The following is a 21,303-nucleotide window of genomic DNA, read 5'->3' as shown; positions in this document are numbered from 1 at the left end:
GCATCATATATAAAAGACACTAGAGCAATGTTGGACATACAACGATGGTATATCAGTATTATAAGTTTCAATCGTTGAATGTAAACGGTTTAAACAGTCCTATTAAGCGAAGCAAAATGGTCTCAAAATTAAAAAGGGAAAAAGTTATTAATATCGCCTTCTGGCAGGAAACTCACTTAACTCGTGTTGAACACAAGAAACTCAAAAAGATGGGGTTTGGTAACACTTTTTTTTTTCTCTCATCGCATAAATCAGGAAATAACGTCAGATTTGAATTAGTCTCTGAGATTAAGGATAAAGAGGGCAGGTACATTCTTGTCAAGGGTAAAATTGAGGAGAAGAAGGTGACAGTGTTTCATGTATATGCGACCCCCGGAAGTCCAGCTACCTTCTTTAAGAATGCATTTGACGTAATAGTTGGAGAACCCCATATTAATATGGGCAGGGGATTTGAATGTGTTGATGAATCCCAAAATGGACACAACTAATGATAAGAGAAAAAGAACCTCCACTGGGACTCGGATAAACAGTATGATGTCACATTCAGGTTTAATAGATGTATGGCCTGCGATTGGCTGGCAACCAGTCCAGGGTGTACCCCGCCTACTGCCCAGAGCCAGCTGAGATAAGCGCCAGCACCCCCCACGACCCTTGTGAGGAATAAGCGGTCAAGAAAATGGATGGATGGATGGATGAAGAGATGTTTGGCGTGACCTCCACTCTCATGAGAAGGATTATACGTTTTACTCCACTCGCCATAACATTCACACTAGGATTGATTATTTTTTTTATGTTTCGTTGCGACCGGCACAGAGTAAAAGATTATATACTATTGGTCAGAAAGATCCCTCGGATCATGCTAGTCTGTATTTGAATTTACACTTAGATGGAATCATAAGAAAAACAATTTGGAGACTAAATGAGGAAATGCTAAATAATCGGTTTAAGGCAGAGATTAGGGAGGAATTTAAAATGTTCCTGGCCAATAATGACAATGGAGAGGTGAACCCTGCAATATTGTGGGATGCGTCTAAGGCTTACCTGAGAGGTAAAATCATAGCCATGATGGCATTTTTGAAAAAAAAAGAGAAAGCCAGACGCTTACTTGACCTAGAAACTAGACTCCGGTCCTTGGAGAAATTGCATAGTTCTAATAGAGACCCTTCACTTCTGGTATCGGTCAAAACTATTAAACAAGAAATAGACAAAACTTACATGGAAGATGTATAGAAAATAATACGGTTTATGAAGCAAAGATATTGTGAGGCGGGACCTAAAGCTGCAAAATTTTTGTGATGGAGACTCCGTAAGCAACAGGAGGCAAGATCAATTTATAAAATTAGAGACCCACTTACAAAAAACCTAATGACTAATTTAAACGACATTCAAAATGCATTTGAAAGCTATTATAAATCATTGCATACTCAACCAGACGAAAAGATCGCTGGCAAAATTGGGAATTTTTTTAATTCATTGGACCTCCCCTCTCTAGGTGAAAAACAATGAAACTCTCACGGGTGACATCTCAGACTTGGAAATTACCAGGGCAATTTCAAATCTTAAATCAGGAAAATCTTCCGGTACAGATGGCTACTCGGCCCAGTGGTTTAAGGAGATGAGGGAACCAATGTTACCTATGCTAAAAAAATTGTTTTAACTAATCTTCCTAGAGGGAAGCATTTATCTCAGTGATCCCCAAGGAAGCAAAGGAGAAATTAGACTGTAAATCATATCGACCTATTAGCGTCCTAAACATGGATTATAAACTGTTTGCCTCAATTTTAGATAAAAGAATGGAGGCAGCAATGTCATTCTTAATAGATGAAGACCAAACAGGCTTTCTCAAGGACAGACAATCGCATGATAACATACGCCGCACCATTCACATAATTGACCATGTCTCAAAAACAGGTCGGAGTGCAGTCCTTCTCAGCTGGCATTTCCTTTATCAAACAATGGGTCACTTTGGCTTTTTCGCAAGATTTCATACAGTGCATTAAAACGAAAGTTACAACTGTAACTACGGTTCTATGAGTCCCGGACGACCGCCAGAAGGCGGTGCTTTAAGCACTGAATGTTCCTTTCGCGCATGCGCAGTTCGAGTAATGCATACCAAATTAGTCACCTGTGACCCCTGGGTGACCCTAGAAGGGTATAAGTTCCGGTGTCACCCAAGGTTCGTTTCCTACGGAATCTTCTCGCGTGAACACGAGGATTCCGAGCGACAGGACGCCCTGGCGGTCGTCCGGGACTCATAGAACCGTAGTTACAGTTGTAACTTTCGTTCTATTTCGTCCCTCCCGACCGCCAGAAGGCGGTGCTTTAAGCACTGAATGACTAATACCGGCGTAGTCGCGAGGGATCTCAGACACAAACCTCGCTGAGAAGCCCCAGCAGGACCCAAGATCACGCCAAGCGGATGGGGAGAGGCGACATCCACGCTATAAAACCTGGAGAAGGTGCAAGGCGTCGCCCATGAGGCAGCAGCACAGATATCCTCCAGGGAAACACCCCCCAGGGCGGCCCAAGACGTGGCAATGCTCCTGGTGGAGTGACAGCGTACCCCTGACGGCAGGGGGCGGCCCGACAGCAGGTAGGAATAGCGAATGGCATCCACGACCCAGTGAGACAAGCGCTGCTTGGAGAGAGCGGAGCCCTTGGTAGGACCACCATAACAAACAAAAAGCTGGGCAGACGTACGAATGCCCGCCGTAGCGTCAATGTAACACTGCAAGGCTCTCACCGGACACAAGAGCTCCGGCCTGGCCCCGCCATCAGCAGGAGTGGGTACATAACGTTTAAGCCGTAGAGTCTGGTTAGAACGAGAGCCAGACAACACCTTGGGAATGAAGGCAGTGTTTGGCCACAGAGTGACGCCGGTGCCATCCGGGTGCCATCGCAGGCATTCAGGGCTAACCGATAAAGCGTGTAGGTCGCTGACGCGCTTGGCGGAGGCAACGGCGAGCAAGAGTGCAGTCTTGCGCAACACCTACAGAAGGTCCGCCCCCGCCAGGGGCTCGAAGGGAGGCCTGCACAGGCCGTCCAGCACCAACTGCAGATCCCATGCCGGAACCCGAGGAGCCGGGCGGGGACGAAGAGCCCCTCTGAGGAACAAGGACACCAGCTCATGGCGCCCCACGGAGCTGCCATCAGCACCAACATGCCGGGCAGAAATAGCTGCCACATACACCTTCAGAGTCGACTGAGACCTGCCCTTATCCAGGAGGGACTGCAAGAAATCCAGGATAGCGGGAATGGAACACGAAACAGGGTCCACCCCGTGTTCTCCGCACCACGCCACAAACAACTTCCACCTGTTGGCATACTGTAGCCGAGTGGACGGTGCCCTCGCATTAAGAATGGTCCGCGTGACAGACTCTGTACAGCCGGTCAGCAGCGGTTGGGGCCCCTCAGTGGCCAAACACACCAGCGAAGGCGCCGAGGGTCGGGATGCCAAACCCGACCTCCCTGTTGAGACAACAGTCCTCCCTGTCGGGGAGACGCCACGGCTCGCCGGAGCACAGTTGACGGAGCAGGGGGAACCACGTCCGGGCCGGCCAGAAGGGGGCCACCAGCAACAGCGTGTGCCCCTCCTGAAGAACTCTCTGAAGCGTCAGCAATATCAGAGGGAGCGGCGGAAAGGCGTAGAGAAGGCACTCTGGCCACGGCTGCGCCAGTGCATCCAGACCCAGAGGGCTGGTGGCCTCGCTCAGGGAAAACCAAAGTGGGCAGTGGGTCGAGTCCTCGGAGGCAAAGAGATCGACCTCCGCCGTGCCGAAGCTGCTCCAAATCATGCGCACCACCTCTGGGTGGAGGCGCCACTCTCCCGGAGGAGGACCCCGACGGGAGAGAGAGTCCGCGAGCTGGTTCCGAACCCCCGGCAGATAGGTGGCCCGTAGACTGGCCAGACGGGGAGCAGCCCACCTGAGAAGGTGCTGGGAGGTCTCCAACAGACGGGCGGACCTGACGCCGCCCCGATGGTTTATGTGAAACACGGTCGTGGTGTTGTCCGACCGTATGAGACCATGCCGTCCGCTCAGGTATGGCAAGAAGTGCATGAGTGCCAAGTGCACCGCCCGAAGCTCCAGCACATTGATGTGATCAACCCTGTCGCGCACAGACCAACTTCCCTGAGCCGTCCTGTGCTGCCAGACAGCACCCCAGCCCGTGAGGCTGGCATCCGTGGCATAAAAAACATTTATGCTTAGGGCACCAAAATGGCTAGCGCCGGCCCTGCCGATACTGCATTAAAACAGTGGTATCGGTATCGGTGACTGCTCACAAGTAGCATGCCGATACCATTAATTCCAACGCTAATATAGGATTTTGGATGCAGCATCTTGTGTCTTGCTGGTGCACGACATTCACTGGTATGTGACATGTTCACTGCATGCCGATCTAAGATATCCTATTGGCCCTTGAATGCTCTGAGCCAATAGCAGGACAGCTTTTTCATGTTGATGAAAAAAAACAACTTAAGTATCGGTATGGTATCGGTATCGGCCGATACTCCAAAGCTGGGTATCGGTATCAGTATCGGGAGCCAAAAAATGGTATCGGAACAACACTAGTTTGAACCATAAATGAGACATTTAGTGCTGGAGCCTATCTCAGCTGGCTCTGGGTAGTAGGCGGGGTACACCCTGGACTGGTCGCCAGCCAATCGCAGACATTTTAACTTATTATTATTATTAGGAGTAGTAATAGTAATAGTAGTCGTAGTAGTCGTAGTAGTAGTAGTAGTCGTGGAGCTGATAGGAAGAAGCTGATTCTTTCAGGGAGTAACTGGAAACATGACGGTGTGGCGGTCAGAGCACGGGCAGAGAGACAGGACCCCAGGATGTGATTCAGGAACCTTTACTGAGGGGGTGATCACCAGAAATATACATTGATTGACAGGGCGTTGGAGATAGGAATTGGAATTGGCTTTAAATGGACTTGACTAGACTTATAATTGAGTCTGCAAAACAAACAGACAAATATAATAATTACTCTTACCTAACAATATTATTACCAATAAACCAACGCTCAAATATGTCACCAGAGGTGGGCGTTTCCTCAACAGTGACGGAAGGTCCGTCAATCCGTGAATGACTCATTAATATTCACGGGTCTAGCGAGGAGATCAAACTCGGCGGGCTAGTCATGCTAAACCAGTGGTGTCCAAACTACGGCCCGGGGGCAATTTGCGGCCCGCCGGTCCATTTTTCAGTGGCCTGTGACATATGCTAAAAATGGCATTTGACTCAGTTCAAATAATATAAACAAAACAAAAATGTTTGGAGATGGTCAAAGTAAGAAAGTAGGTTATCGAAAAACAGGTGCAATTAAAGGTTATTTTAGTTAACTAAAACTAATGAAAAAACTAAAACTAAAATTCAAAAAACAATATTGTTACCAAAATAAAATAAAAACGAAAACTGAAACTACATTTTATGTTTACAAAACTAACTAAAACAACCTATAATTATTGCAAACATGTCCTTCGTTTTAGTCTTTGGTAATTAACTTAATGCATGTGCCTTTGAGGATGATTTTATATGTGATTTTTTGTAGATTTATTTTGACATAAACCGGAGTAATGATGTTTAAAAGTATGTCACACAGAAGTGAGTCATCTAGCAGCAGCCAATAGAAAAGCACCTTCAGAAGACGTTGCGCCCATGGTGTTTTTTAAATATTGCGCACAAGTAATACACGGTTTTTTAAACTAATACTAATACTGAAACTAACAAACCAAACTAAAACTAAGCATTTTTTAAAGAACTAAACTAATAAGAACTAACAGAACCACCATTTTTAGGACTAAACACAATTTCTCTTCATAACATTATGTGGCCCTTGCGTCCTTCTGGCTTTTCTGTATGTGGCCCTCAAATGAAAAAGTTTGGACAACCCTGTGCTAAACGGATGTAAACAGTCTACGAGCGAGATGTCGACAGCGCTAAATACTAATTCTGTCAGAGAATGATATCCCTGTTGCCAAGTTGACTGGTATAGACGTCGAAGAACATACTAGTGTTCAATTGAAGAGATGATTTGCGTGTAGAGGGCTAAAAAAGACGAGGAAAAGAGCCGAGCCATGATCCACAGGTAAAGTTGTTGTTTTTTTCTCCCCCTCAACACGTCGTCTTATGTGACTGTGACTGACATTCTCCAGTTTCAACAAGCTATATTTTGTTGGGAATGTCCCCCAACAAAATGTTTACTCCAGCTGAAGGTGACAGGCTTCACTTCGCTGGCGTTAAACTGCTCTTTTGGACGTCCGCACAAGTTGAAACCGGTTCACATTCATGACTGAATATTTGGCTTTGGGAAACAAATAAAGAATACATCTATATAAAAATATTAATATAATTAATTAATATAAATATTTTTATATAGTCAGGAACCTAGTTGCTGCTAGTGGGCTCGAGCATACCACACTATACGACACTATACTCAATAACTCCTTAAGATCTATTTCTAGTGGGCACTAAGCATCAACACTTGGTGTTACTGCATGCTAATTAGTCAATTTTCTTGACGCCGTCCCCTGTGGTCGGGCGGGGGTGGTTCTGCCCCCCCCCCCCCCCGTTGTCTGCTCGGTGGCGGTTGCGTCTTGGCCGCTCCCTGGGCCCCCTGTGGGGTGCGGTGTTGGGGTGCTTCCCCTGGTGCCCGGGGCGGTGCCGTCCCGGCGCGGTCCGCTGCTCCGTGCCCGGCGGCGCGGTTCGGGGTGGGTGGGCCTCCGGTGTGCCCCGTGGTTCCCTCTCCCCTCCCCCTTCCTCCCCCCCGTCGCCTCTCCCTCCTCGCCTCCTCCCGCCCATCCTCCTCTGCCTCCCGGTCCCTTTTCCCTTGTCGCCCTCCCTCCTCCTCCCCCCCCCCCGCCTCCTGCCCTGCAGCCGCCCTTTCGCCTTCTTGTCGTCTCCCCCCCCCCTTCCCTGTCTGCCCTGCGGCCCCTCCCCCTCCCTCTCCCTGGGCCTGGGGCTCCCTCCCCGGCCCGGGCGTCGGGCTCCGGGGGCCGGGCGAGGGTTTGGGGCCTGCCCCACTCCGGTATAACTCCTGGCGCCCCGGGCGGGCTCCGGTGGCCGGTGGGCTGTCCGGTAGCCCTGCTGCGCTGGCTGTCCGCCCATTGTGGTGCCGGGTGGATGAGGTGGGGGGCGGGTGGGGGTGGGGGTGCTGGGGGGCGGGCGTGCCACCTACACCCGCCGGGTTGGGTGAGGCCCCGCTGGTCGCTCCTCTTACTCACTTCACTAGCTTGCACTATACACTTTGTAAATATACACATAGGGCACACAACACATTTCTTGGTGGGGTGGGGAAGGGTGGAAACACCGTCTTCACCCTTCAACTCCCCTCCAATTTTAATGCACCTCACGTCCAAAGGGAGGGGTGAGTTGGGGCGGGGAGCCATCAGAGGGGATGGGCTGCAGTGCCTGGCAGCGCTGTGGTCCCCCCCATTTGTGTCCCTGCCCCACCACTTTGTCCCTCCATTCCCTTTTTTAATGCACCACACATATACATATTCATTTTTTTGGGGGGGATACGGGTGTGTCGGAGTAGGGGAAATTTTTTCCCTCTGCTCCGACTCACCTGCTCCCAATTTTAATGCACCACACGCACACACTTGTATATACACTGGGTGGGGCCACATTCACGGTGTAAGGGTAGAGCTCGCCAGTCGGCGAGCTGGCGGACTCAGTAACAGGGTTAGGTGTCACTAGTACTCTGGCGTGACGACCGGGGCCTCTCCCCACCGGGCTCGGTGTTCTGGTGTTCCGCCTTCTCCCCTGGTGCTTCCTCCTCTGCTTCCCCCCTCCCGCCGCTGTGCAAATCTCGCGCGGCTGGAGGTGGGGTGGGCACATCTTGCCGGTGCCGGTTTCCGGGGGGGGGTGGGGGGTTCTCGCGGGGGGCCGGGTTCGTGGGGGAGGGTGGCGGCCGTCGGGGGGGGGGGGGGGGGCTTGTTTGGGGGGGGGGTGGAGGTATGGGTGGGTGGGGGGTTGGGTGCTGGGGGTCGGGGTGTGTTCGGGGGTTTGGGGGTCGGGGGTGGTGGGGCCTGGGTCGTGGTGGATGGCGGGTTTGGGTGGGGTGTGGGGGGGTCGTGGGGGGATGGGGGCTGGGGACCGGTGGGGCGCTGTGGGGGCCCGCTGGGCCTCGTTCTGCGGCCTTGGGCTCGGGGGTGTGGGCCAGGGCTGGGGCGGGGGTGTTCCGGGTGTCTGGGTCGGCTCGCCGACCGGTGTCCGCTCGGGTGGCTTGGGGGTGGCCTTGGTGCTGCCGCGGCCTGGGGATTCCGGGGGGGGGGGGGGAGTGCTCGCTTTGCTGGACCGCGGTTGACGGCTTCTTTCTTTGGTGGTGGTCCTTATGCATGCCAGATCCGTCGCACCAGCATCTACTGAAACTCAACAGAAGTACCCTCTCCCTCCCACAGCCCCTTGAATCAGTTGGTGCTGGTGTCTGTGGTTCTCACTTTGCTTTATCTATCCTTCCCTCCTTCCTCTCTTTAGTTTTTCCTCTGGTCACTTGAGATCTTAATTTATTAGAAGTATGAGGTTTCTGGGGTTGGCATAAGACTCTGGTTTTGTAACCACGCAGGAGGGGTCTTGTTGGTGCTGGACTTCACTTTGATGGATTGGATGTACTGGCTTCTATGGATCTCACTCTGCCTTATCGATCCTTCCCTCCTTCCTCTCTTTAGTTTTTCCTCTGGGCTCTTGAGATCTCGCTAAATTTGCTGGAATTTAGAGGCTTCCGGGGTTGGCGTAAGACTTTGATTTTGTAATCATGGGGAAGGCATGAAGTGTTTGGTCGGTGCTGGATTTCACTTTGATTTACCTTTCTTTTCTCTTTATTTCTTTTTTTTTTCTGACCTTTTCTCTGGTCTCCTGACCATTTAAATCTCACGACTCTGGCAAGATTCTGAAGTACCTGGTTAAGGCGAAGGGTAATGGGATATTTATAAGGTTTTAGGTGAACGAATGAGTATAAATTTATACGTATTTGCACGCACGCACACGCACGCACGCGCACGCACGCAAACGCACGCAAACGCACGCACGCAAACGCACGCACGCAAACGCACGCACACATACACACAAAAAAAAAAAAAAAAAAAAAAAAAAAAAGAGCAATGATGACAAGACGTTGAATCGGTAAGACTACCGAATGAACAATTCTGAGCTCTTTAAAAAAAATAAAAAATAAAAATAAAAATAAAAAAAAATAAAAAATAAAGAATACATCCTTCATATGTGGATGGTGGTAGTGTCTGGAGTGGTTTCTGCAAGTTCTACAACAGCTGTGTTTACTCAGCATGTTGATTTTCCGGAGAGGAACGAGTACAAAACTGGCACTAATTTGCTTTGCTGTCAATGAGCGAGCTTCTTTCTTGACATCTTTCCGGGTTTAAGCTGCTGAACTTTTTGTACGTGTTTTATTTCATTTTTGCTTTATAGAATTTAATGTTATAACAAAAGCCATAATGTATATATTTGTTTTTCATATTGATGTTTGAAACATTTGTGCAATTAAAAAAAAAAAAAAAAAAGCTGCTGAAGTCACGTGGCCATGCGGTCTAAAAATAGCATTCGCGGTTCCCCATTAGGGTGGCAACTCTTACAAATTGCCCTGCAATTGGCTGGCAACCATTTCAGGGTGCACCCTGCCTACTGCCCGAAGCTGGCTGGGATAGGCTCCAGCGCCCCCACGACCCTAGTGAGGAGTAAGCGGTTAAGAAAATGGATGGATGGATGGATGGATGGACGGACGGACGGACAGTACTGTAGTCTGCTCGCGAGATGGGAGTGGTAAGATGGCCGCCCTGTGGCTTCAACGGCTTGCACGGGCGTGTATGGACTATCCATACACAGCTCAGTGGTTTCTCCACTAAATAAAGATAAATATGTGGCCATTTTGTAACGTCTTCCTTCCGCTCTGCAATCCCATAAGAATCGGAATGTAGCTTTCCACCTAACAACGTTAGTTTTTTAATGTAATTTTCGCGATCCTTTGACTGTTGTCATGTTAACAAATCATGCCTTTATTTCCACATCACTGAAAAAGAAACGCCTATCTCTGTATGCCAATCAGGCGACAGTGACGTCAGTCTGTGTGTGTGTGTGCGTGTGCGGGGGTGCGTGTGTGTGTGTGTGTGTGTGTCTCTCTCTCTCTCTCTCTCTCTCTCTCTCTCTCTCTCTCTCTCTCTCTCTCTCTCTCTCTCTCTCTCTCTCTCTCTTTCTCTCTCTCTCTTCTCTCTCTCTCTCTCTCTCTCTCTCTCTCTCTCTCTCTCTCTCTCTCTCTCTCTCTCTCTCTCTCTCTCTCTCTCCCTCTCACTCTACCTATCTACCTAACCCCCCGCCCCAACTTCCCTTTTAAACGACGCTTATTTTCAATTGGCTGATTCTGTATTAGAGAGGCGGTGTCCTACCTTGTGATTGGTAGAAAGACCTTCGGTGGATTCTGCGCAGTACGTCGGCGCTAAAAATTCGAATTTGAACAGAAGTTGTTTTGTACAGATCTAGGCGTGTAAGGGGAAGTCAGGAAGAGGAGAAGCTTAGTCGGTAGACTCGACTCGATTCGCTTCCTTTCGACCACACTTTTTGGACATTTTTGTGTAATTGAGCTTTTAGAAATCATTCCGCCAACACTTTAGCGCCCAGAATGGATCCTTTTACGGAGGTGAGTAGAAACACGTATCTTAACTAGCAAACTTGCAATTCAGAGGAGACTACTGCAAATTGTAACATAAAATAGAGTTGTAGGTGTTTATATTTTGAATTACAAATGGACTATTGTGAAAATGTGTGTCATTATGCTTTAAAAATTGATGTTTTACCGTGACCAACAACTCGATATTTAGCGCTATTTTGCCGTGTATCGCGAGAGAACTACAAGTAACAAATTTTCGCGATCCCATTAAATACTAATTCATAAAATAGACACAGAAGGGGGCAAGCAGGGCAAAGTGAGACAGGAACCACGCCCAGTGCACGACTCGGTCCAGCGATTGTCTAATCAGAGCCGTTTACGGCACAATAACGCTAGCGCTGAGAGTTGCCGGTCACAGCAAAAAATATCAATTGCCTTCATAAAACATACTGTACTGTATAAGGTACAGTATATTTTATGAAGGCAGTTGATGTCATGCTTTTGAACAATGAGGGAGATAATGCAGCAGAATGTCCATTAACGTCTACATTTTACACATTTTGTTTGTTTTAGTGAAAAGGCTTGAAAGCAATATTGTGCTACCTATCATTATATGTGACCGGCTCTGCACTTAATTCCCTTGAAAATGATAAATAATACATGGATGTATCTCCAAAAATTGAAGAAGTTACAGCAGTTTTAATGTTGAAAGCTTGAAATCCCTGGTTTTGAGAAAAAGGGGTTTAACGTTTTGGTACTTACATCTTTCAAATGTCCAGAGCAACCAGTACCTTAGGAAAAAGACATGAACCTATAATTTTCAGGAACTGTTAAAATATCAGTGGAAAGTCAATTCCAATAGTAGGCAAGGCCATGGGCCGAGATTTTAACCCTTTAAATCAGGGGTGTCCAAACTTTTTCATTTGAGGGCCACACACAGAAAATCAGGACGCAAGGGCCACATAATGTCATGAAGAGGAATTGCGTTTAGTCCTAAACATTGTACGAATAATTTATTTGTCCTTTTGCATATTTAGAAAAATGCTACAGTATATAAACCAATTTATTTGTAATATAGCAGTAAGGTTAGTATAGTTAGTTTTGGAATTTTTCATTTTAGTTAGTTTTAATTAGTTTTCAGGGTATTTCTGTTAGTTTTTATTAGTTTAGTTCTTTTAAAAAAATGCTTAGTTTTAGTTTAGTTTATTAGTTTCAGTGTTATTATTATTATTATTATTATTATTATTATTCAAATATTCAAATGTGTATTACTTGTGCGCAATATTTAAAAAAACACCATGGGAGCAACGTCATCTGAAGGCACTTTTCTATTGGCTGCTGCGAGATGACGTCACTTCTGTGTGACATACTTTCAAACGTCACTATTCCGGTTTATATCAAAATAAATCCACTAAAAATCACATTTAAAATCATCCCCAAAGGCTCATGCATTAAATTAATTACCAAAGACTAAAATGAAGGACATGTTTGCTATAATTATAGTTAGTTTTGTAAACATAAAATGTAGTTTGAGTTAGTTTTTGTTTTTTAAAAAGCATTTTCGTTTTTATTTTATTCCGGTAACAATAATTTTTTTAAATTTTAGTTTTAGTTTTTTTCTTTAGTTTTAGTTAACTAAAATAACCTTTAATGGCACCAGTTTTTCGATACCCTCCCTTCTTACTTTGACCATCTCCAAACATTTTTGTTTTGTTTATTTTATTTGCGCTGAGTCAAATGCCATTTTTAGCATATGTCGCAGGCCAATGAACGGCGGGCTGCAAATGGCCCCCGGGCCGTAGTTTGGACACATCTGATTTAAATGTTTTGGAAGTTTGACTGCTCAAGAGATTAAATCAGCCTCAACTTTGAAGATCACACTCAGCTTACAATTCATCTTCTGCAGCATCAGCCAAAGTTTGGTTATTTTATTATTGCTCCTTGTAATATTTTCTTTCTTGCTTAAATTAGATCATATTACCACAGGGGGAAATTTTTAATAATTTTGTGTCGATTAAAAAATTAATTGCCATTTGATGTGGCTGGGATAAGTGCTTTTTTATTTTGCTAACTTAACATGGATGTGAATCATGTGATATCTGAAATGCTTTTGGTCACGTGAAGAAAATGAAAATGTGATGGTTTAACAGTTTTTGTTGGTATCATCCAACTGGTATTGTTCAGGGGGCTGGGCCAAATTTGAAGGCGGGCCGAGTCCGGCCTGCGGGCCGTAGTTTGGGGACCCCTGCATTAGCGGATACGCTTATCCTCACAACATTTATATATATCATTTGTGAATTACTTTTGAGGCGAGCAAATTCGCGTTGTTTTTCAACAGTTGCGCAAGACGCGATGCTAGCCTGCAAGGCTAAAAAAACCCAACTCTAGTTATGAGGCATACTGTACTGTCTAATAAATGCTTATTTTCATACACTTCTATTACAAGTTGGACTTTTGTGCTGCTTGGAAATGAAACTAGAGACCTCAAGGAGGCTATTTGTGTAGGAAATCTCAAAATGGATAAAATCCAACTGTAATATCGTCCATATCTCTAGATTGGTTCTGCCGACATGTGGACACTTTTGCGGGAGCGGGTCAATCAATCAATCAACTTTATTTATATAGCACCTTTCATACATTCAAAATGCAACTCAAAGTGCTGGACATCCATAATACAATAAAAGGTGTTTAAAAAAGAACAAAACAAAACAATCTTGGCTACATTTTTAATATAAGGATTAAAAGTAAGCTCAGCGTCAAAAATGACGCCCAAATTCTTTACACATTGCGAGGGTTTAAAATCTTGTAGTTTAGGTCAAAGTTTCTCTCGCTGACCTTCAGGACCGATGACTAAAACCTCAGTTTTGTCCTGGTTGAGCTGCAGGAAATTTTCTGCCATCCATGACTTAATGTCTAAAATACAATTTCACATATACTACTTATCGCTAATCCTAAGTGTGCTGTTAATCAGACTATTGGACCATGTCAATGGCTGTTTGAGACAAAGTGATGGTTAGGGCTGGGTATTGCCGCCAATCTCACGATATGATACGTATTACGATACAGGGGTCATGATACGATACGATACGTATCGCAATACATATGTATCCCAATACATGATCTTCAAGGTGATACGTATCCCGATATTTTACATTAATTTACTTGCATTTTATAATAGCAGTCATATGTATACCTAAAGGATATGTTTATTATGCTGGATGACAAAAATGTTTTTTTGTTGTTAGTAGCTCTTCTGGTTTACCACCAAGCGGCATGCCTGGTCGAAATGTGTACACACTGCAGAGCAAGGAACACACTGTGAAAATTTATTAATAGGCATGAGCCGATATGAGCAAAAATATCAAAGTATTAAAATTACAGCTCTAAAATGTGCTTATTTGAAATATTTTGGGGGAAAAACATTATTTTTTTCATGTAACACATTCTATTTCGTTTTTTTTTTTTTTACAAAATATAGGAAAATTGGTACATTAAGACACATATGCCATTTTAAGTTTACAAGTAAATAAATGTTGACATTTTTCCTCTGCTTTAATATTTCTTAGCAAGACAGTGTGCAATCATTGGTGAGCTCTTTTTGCATTAATTGAAGGCAATTAACTTCAAAGACACTGCTGTTTTTTTATTTTTTAGGTACAATGAAAGCTGCAAAGGCAAACGTTAACTGCCTATTTAAACTTAACGAGCAATATCGATTCTGACGCCTGCGTATCGATACATGTATTGTAATGAAGCTCGCAACGATATATTGCCGTATCGATTTTTTGAGCACACCCCCAGTGATGGTAATGGTACAAGGGTCGGGCGTACATTTGCCTGTTTCCGACACACGATATTTAATTTTGTGAAAAGTTCTAACTTAAAAACAATGTAACATCAACTGTTGAGTACTTTCAGTTAGAGATAGGCCGATAATCGGGGCCGATATTTGACCTATTGGTACATATCGGTATCGGTCTGTTTTATTAATCTGACGGCCGATATGAGCGATCCATTTAAAACTCCGTCTTTTCGCTTCGAATACAGCCCAGAGCGTCTCTGTCTGTTATGGAGTCCAACTCCAGCAATGTAACGCCCATAGCAGCATTTGATTGGTTAGCCGTGCAAGAGCCAGAACCAATCAGTAGTGTATGCCTGTATCACAGTAGCCGGTCACACACGCACCCACGGACACAACGCGACAGACACATGCTTCGAAGGTAAGTTAAAAGAGAAGAGACTCCGCCGATCGTTTCACCATGATAAGCTAAACACATTGAATTATGTTGTGTATTAAATGCACTATATGAATGGAGCTGCATTGCCTTGCATTGAATCCCCGCTAGCTAACAGTGGTGTGTTCAGCTTAGCATGTAGGCTAACACCCAGTAGCTAATTCGCTACTTGAACTACTCGGGGAGGGAATCACACACATTTTCACTTAATTAAGTAAATAATGTTTGTTAGAAAGGTTCCAAATATTAACAGTTGTCATTATTATATTGTCTAGTTCCATGTTAAGAGTAGAGTAATGTCATTATATTTACCTCTCGTGACGCACACATTGCATTCTGGGTCACGTCCACTACTTGTTGCATAGCGGTTATTATGCAGTGAGATGCCACAGTGACACTAAATAGCGTTTATTTGTCGCACTGGTTTGCCATTGTGTGCCTTAAGCTTCGACGTCGATTTGATTGACAGCTCGTTGTGCACCTCGTTAAAGTCCGCTCCGTAACTAATTAAGTGTCTCAAACACCGTTTAACTACACGAACGTGTTCTCTTCCGTATGTTTGGCATTAGTAGAGAAGTGCACTAAAGTATAGTGTGCTTATTTGCTTGTTTTGTCTCTCTTTTCACGTCATGTCTGCTGTGAGTTGGGACATTATCCTCTCAATGGATGCCACTAATATGTAACATCTACGGCCGTAGTCGGCTGCAATTAATGTTCAGTGATGTAATTTCGTTACGTGCCTCATACTTTGAATAATGAGCTCATGTTTGGTGTGTTGTATAACTTTCTCGTGTGTTAGTAACTATTCATGTGGACAGCTAAGACAGTGCTTGTTAATGTGAATTAGCAATGTTGCAGCCCAGTTATTATTTAGACAAGTACATCTGTGCCATTAAGTGATACAGTACAGTACAGTAGTGAGAGAATAGTGGGCCCATATACACACACGTGTCTATAAGTGTAAAACACATTAAACAGCAGAAAGTGGCAGCGGTCCACCGCAACAATGTCTGTTTAACCAAGTTATTCTTACTATTATTATAACCAAGTTATTTTACTCTACCTTTTTCTGCGTTGATTGGGGCATCCTAAGTGGCACTAAACTACATGATGAAGTGTCTTTTGACTTCTCTTGTAGAGAGGAGTAGCATGATATTGCTGTTCTCGATTTAAGATCCTCAGCTTATCAAAACTGTCTATATGGTAACAATAACAATAATTATAATAAGGTCTACAAGAACTGTATGGTGTTCAGGGATGAATAGTTTTTCTCATGGAATTTTTTTTATTTATTTTTTTGCTGTAGTAATAAGTAATGCCACAGCTGATGCACATTTTGAATGACAGGGTTCCTCCTATTACTTCAAAATATAAAAATATAACATTTATAGAATAAAACTACAAGTATCCCAAATGCTATAAAAGGTAATGTCACATTGGCCCCCACATTTAACTCCCCCCGCCACCAACGTCTTATTGCAGATAGAAGGATGTAAAATGAAAAGTGCAGTGTGAGAATCCATTGTAAAGAACGGTTAGGGTTTGCATTATTCAAAAATTTGGTGCCAACATTTTAACTTTTACTGCAAATGAATATCGGCTTCAAATATCGGTTATCTGCCTCCTTGACTACCGATAATCGGAATCGGTATCGGCCCTGAAAAAAGCATATCGGTCTATCTCTACTTTCAGTACTGTTGTGTTGAAGTTGTTTTATTATGTCCTTTGTGGAAATGTATATGTTATTTATTTCTTTTGTAATTATTACATTTTGAAATCAGAAACTTTTGGAGCGGACACGGGCTCGGAGAGAGAACCTACAGAAAAAGATGGCAGGAAGACCAAATGCAGTAGAGCGTCAGATGGTGAAAAGACCGAGGGAGCCTCTAGCTGATACAAATGGTGTGATCATTGAAACGGTTATCCCTGAAGGTATGATTTTGTGAAAATTACCCATACTGACTACTTCATCAGAGTTCCCTTATTTATGTTTTAATTTCTCCCAGTTTCTCAGGCATCCTCGAAACCGTCTCCATCCAAACGCAGGTGCTCAGAAGAAAATGTGAAGCCTGTAGAGGAAGAAAAGAGTCAGACACAACCTAGAACCTCTGTGCTCCCAGATCCCCCAACAGACAAAAAGCCCCCTATCGTTCCTTCATGTGTCCAACCAAAATCTTCTACAGGGGTGACTGAAGCCCAACTATTTGCCCAGGCCCAGCCAGTAGAGTTGAAAAATGTCCAGCCAGCATCAGAAAAGATTTCTGTGGGTGCTCGTCCCAAAATGCAGAAGTCCAGAGTCGTTGACATCGTTCCTGTTAGTCCTGTTGCACCGAAGAGCGTGGAAGACCCGGTGGAAGTTTCAGGTCCCCCTGCCACTAGTATGAGGTCACGTTTACAGAAGCTTGCCGAACAAAGAAAATGTTGGGATGGGACTGGTAAGATTTTTTTTAAAACTGTCTCTTAAAGTTGATTCATTAAAACAAATTGTTAGCTAATCGCACCAAGTACTGTACCAAGTCAAGTTATCTTTATTTTAGTGCTGTCAAAGTTAAAGCGTTAACTAATTGATTAATCCAAAAAATATATATATTGCATTAATCATTGTATTACCACAGATTAATCACAGTATTAATTTTGACCGCCAGTGGATGGTTACATTAAAGGTAGCTGTTGGAGTTTGAGCAATAAACATAACTACATGCATTAAAGTAAAGCATTTAATAAATGTTTACATATGCCATAGGTCATTTTTTCCCCATTTTAAATTATGCAAATAATTAATTGATTAGAAAAAGCAGGATGAGCGTGTGCAGTGGATATAATTTTTGAAGACGTCCTCATAACATTAAATGTCGAAAAAATTAACACATAACAGGTGCGCTTCAAATTTAGCGGGCAAAACATGTTGGGGAAAAAATTAAGTCAGTGATTAATCAAAATTCTAAGATGTGATTAATCTGATTTAAAAAAATTAATCGTTTGACAGCTCTACTTTATTTATATATAGTGTTTTTCCGATACCGATATTGGTATCGGCAGAGGCGACGATTATGCATTAAAACAGTGGTATCGGTATCGGTGAGTACTCACAAGTAACATGCCGATACCATTAATTCCAACGCTAATATAGGATTTTGGATGCCGCATCTTGTTCACTGATATGTGACATGATCACTGCATGCTGATCTAAGATATCTTATTGGCCCTTGAATGCTCTGACCCAATAGCAGGACAGCTTTTTCATGTTGAGGAAAAAAAAACCTTAAGTATCGGTATCGGCCGATACTGCAAACCTGGGTATCAGAATCAGTATCTGGGGCCAAAAAACAGTAACGGAACAACACTATTTATATAGCGCTTTAAAGTACTACGTATATCATGACAGCATACCATAATTTCAAAATACCGGGACTTTTGATAAAGAAATTCAGCGAAAGCCTCCAACTCTGTGTCATTGTATCATGGGGCTGGCACACCGGTTAAATCCTTCCGTATCCGTACATATATCCTTTGCCACATTCAACAGGCATCCGACTTTAACTAAGTTTGTCACAATACTAGGGGTGTGAATTGCCTAGTACCTGACGATTCGATTCGTATCACGATTCACAGGTCCCGATTCGATTCGATACCGATTAATCCCGATACGAATTTATAAGTCGATTGTTGCGATTTTTTTTCATTCAAATTTAGAAAATACTAATCAGTAAGCTTGTAGAGTGTAAGATTTATATGAAAATTTATTATTTATTTATCTGAAATTTCAGTCTGATAGAGGTTGTAATCTGTTTCATGTTTGAACAGCATTAAAATAAAATATTAAGGCTTAATGTTCCGTTCATATAACATTCTTCCATGCTCAAGGTGTGAATCCTAACCCGAAGTCAGACGTTTTGTTGAATATTTTTCCATTAAAAATGGAAGTTTAAAAATCGATTCACACACACACACACACACACACACCAAAAAAAAAAAAAAAAAAGGCAATGATGATAAGACGTTGAATCGGTAAGACTACCGAATGAACAATTCTGAGCTCTTAAAAAAAAAAAAAAAAAACGATTTTTTTTTGGGAATCGATTCGAGAATCGCGCGATGTAGTATCGCGATATATCGCCGAATCGATTTTTTTTAACACCCCTACACAATACCAAAATTTTGACTTCGATACTATATCTGCATAAAATACCTTGATACCGGTACTGAAACGGTACCTCAACAAAAATCTAAAACCTCAGCAAAAGCAGAAAAATTTTAAAATGACAAAAAAAAAAAAATTGTAATTATTTTTAGTTTTTTATTAATTCAAAATATTAGGATGTATACATGTTAATTTATGTACATGCTATATATATTTATGTTATTTAATTCAATCTCTGGTGTAATAACCTTATTGATTGATTTTTTTATTTTCTTCTTCTTATTATTATTATTAATTCAATCTCTGGTGTAATAACATTATTGATTGATTGATTGAATTATTTTTTATTTTATTATCTATTCTCATTGGTGCTGGACATGTAAATTTCCCATAGGGAGCCACCCCAAAGGGATCAATAAAGTCAAGTCTAAGTCAATATACTATTTGGTTGTTGAGTGACTAACTTGGTGATGTAACGAATTAAACTCGTAAGTCATAGGGTACTATTCTATTTTGGTTACCTAATTTAGCTACATAACAATAATAGGCACTGCTGTCTCCATAGAATGCAGTTCAATTCTGCACCAGTATTAGCATATATCGTAATATCAATACAGTACTATGCATTATTGGTGAAAGGAGGAATTTTATTAATTATGACTGGTGTGATATGTATGTGGCAGGAAGTACTGTGAATTTTTTTTCTTTGACTGCTCTGATAGCGCTGCACTGTTTGAGACTGTTCTCTATTGCTTTTCAGTCATTTGCCTAACTGGTGTGTTTCACCATTCCAGACTTGACTGTTGCAGACTCGACACCTGTGTCGCTGTTGAGAACAAATATTGATGTCACGACAAATTCAGGCCCCACCACGCCCTCGGAAACTGCAGTAGGGTGCCGAGGAAGACTGGCCAATCTCGCTGCTACCATTGGAACTTGGGAAGATGACTTAAGCCATGTCAACATTTCAAAAGAGAAAGCCCCTGCAAAGCCTGCCACAGGTTTTAGTCCCAAGTTAGCCCGCAGAGATGCAAATTTGTCTGCTTCTATTAAACAAAGCACTGTTGATCCTGTGGTGACCAGTTCAACAAAGAGCAAGTTTTCATCACTCTCAAGTCAGGCAAGTCTCTATTATAATTGCAATTACAGTGATACCTCGGCTGACGAACGCTTAAGCTCACGAACTTTTCGCCTCACGAACATTAAAGGAACACTTTACTTATTGATCCATTTTTAGCAGCAAAAAGTTGCTACTTTTTCAATAATTAATTTGGTGACGTGATTATTTTTTTATGTACATTTAATAACTTTTAAACCGATGTTAAAATGAATCGAACGCCGGCATGTTTGTTACACGTGACTAAATAACCCGGATGTTTACGTCACTAGTGTGTAAACGCTACACGATGGAAGCGCTATGCAACGCAGCCGTGCATCTAGCGTCAAACCCGGAAGGATTAAACCTTATCGCTTCGAGCCAACACGACAAAATAACCCTACCGAAGGAAAGTCTGCCTTGGATGTGAAAGTTGTGGCGCCAGATGGTATTTTCGGGCACAAAATAAACTAACGAACGAGTGAATCAGGCGGTGGGTGAGTGGTGCTCGTACGGGAGCTGCAGGAATGGACAATCCGCTAATGAATGTGTGCTGTCTGGAAATGAAAGAACTCGAGGATCGGTTCCTTGCGGACAATCTCAACTGCATCCTGGAACATCAGACATTCAACATGGCAATACTAAATAGACATTCTCAGGATAGCTTTGGTTGCGATGAAAGATGTGAAGAAGAAAAGTCTTGGAGGAGCCAATATCCAACAGGTAAAGTGACACACAGCACGAGCAATGCAAAACGTGTGGAACTGACAAACTATTTCAGGAAAAAGAAAAAAATAGTAAAATTATATGTATCGTCGTTACAGCGCCCAACCTCCCCGAGCTGTTTTTTTTTTTTTCTTTTTTTGCGTAGCGTCCCGATGATGTAAACGAAAGCTTGCAAGAAGGTTGTGTATTAACCGTGTTTATTTATAGACAGAATGAAGTAAGGAAATGCGAGACGCCGTTACCTAGGCTGGTTATCAATGGTTGGGATCCGAACGAAATTAATAGAAATGCAAATGAAACTGGAATGCACCACAGGAAGAACAGCGGGACAGAACACAAATGTAGGACGTCGCACATGCCGATGATAATGACACTAATCCACATTCAATAAATTATTTGTTAAAATAAGATTATGAACATGGTCAATTTGTGAACTATAAACAACTTACGAGCTAATAAAACATAACGTCCGCGCCTGCTTG

At 43.4% G+C, this 21,303-nt stretch overlaps 1 protein-coding gene across 3 annotated transcripts in view; it reads left to right on the top strand.

Annotated features, from left to right (window-relative positions):
• anln (anillin, actin binding protein) overlaps positions 1-21,303 on the top strand; it is a 50,497-nt gene that overhangs the window by 880 nt on the left and 28,314 nt on the right. Inside the window, exons 1-4 of one of the 3 annotated variants that reach the window (XM_077506845.1) lie at positions 9,599-9,782; positions 16,640-16,790; positions 16,865-17,293; positions 19,794-20,119. In XM_077506845.1, coding sequence (XP_077362971.1) covers positions 9,774-9,782; positions 16,640-16,790; positions 16,865-17,293; positions 19,794-20,119 — 915 coding nt within the window. In that variant the 5' untranslated portion in view covers positions 9,599-9,773. Of the gene's footprint in view, positions 1-9,598; positions 9,783-10,443; positions 10,654-16,639; positions 16,791-16,864; positions 17,294-19,793; positions 20,120-21,303 lie in introns of those variants that run through there. The other 2 variants (XM_077506844.1, XM_077506846.1) reach the window with 2 other exon arrangements.

Source organism: Festucalex cinctus, chromosome 19, assembly GCF_051991245.1.
Source record: "Festucalex cinctus isolate MCC-2025b chromosome 19, RoL_Fcin_1.0, whole genome shotgun sequence".
Lineage (NCBI taxonomy): Eukaryota > Metazoa > Chordata > Actinopteri > Syngnathiformes > Syngnathidae > Festucalex > Festucalex cinctus.
The sequence above is the reverse complement of the archived record's forward strand: the minus strand, read 5'-3'. Positions and strand labels throughout refer to the sequence as shown.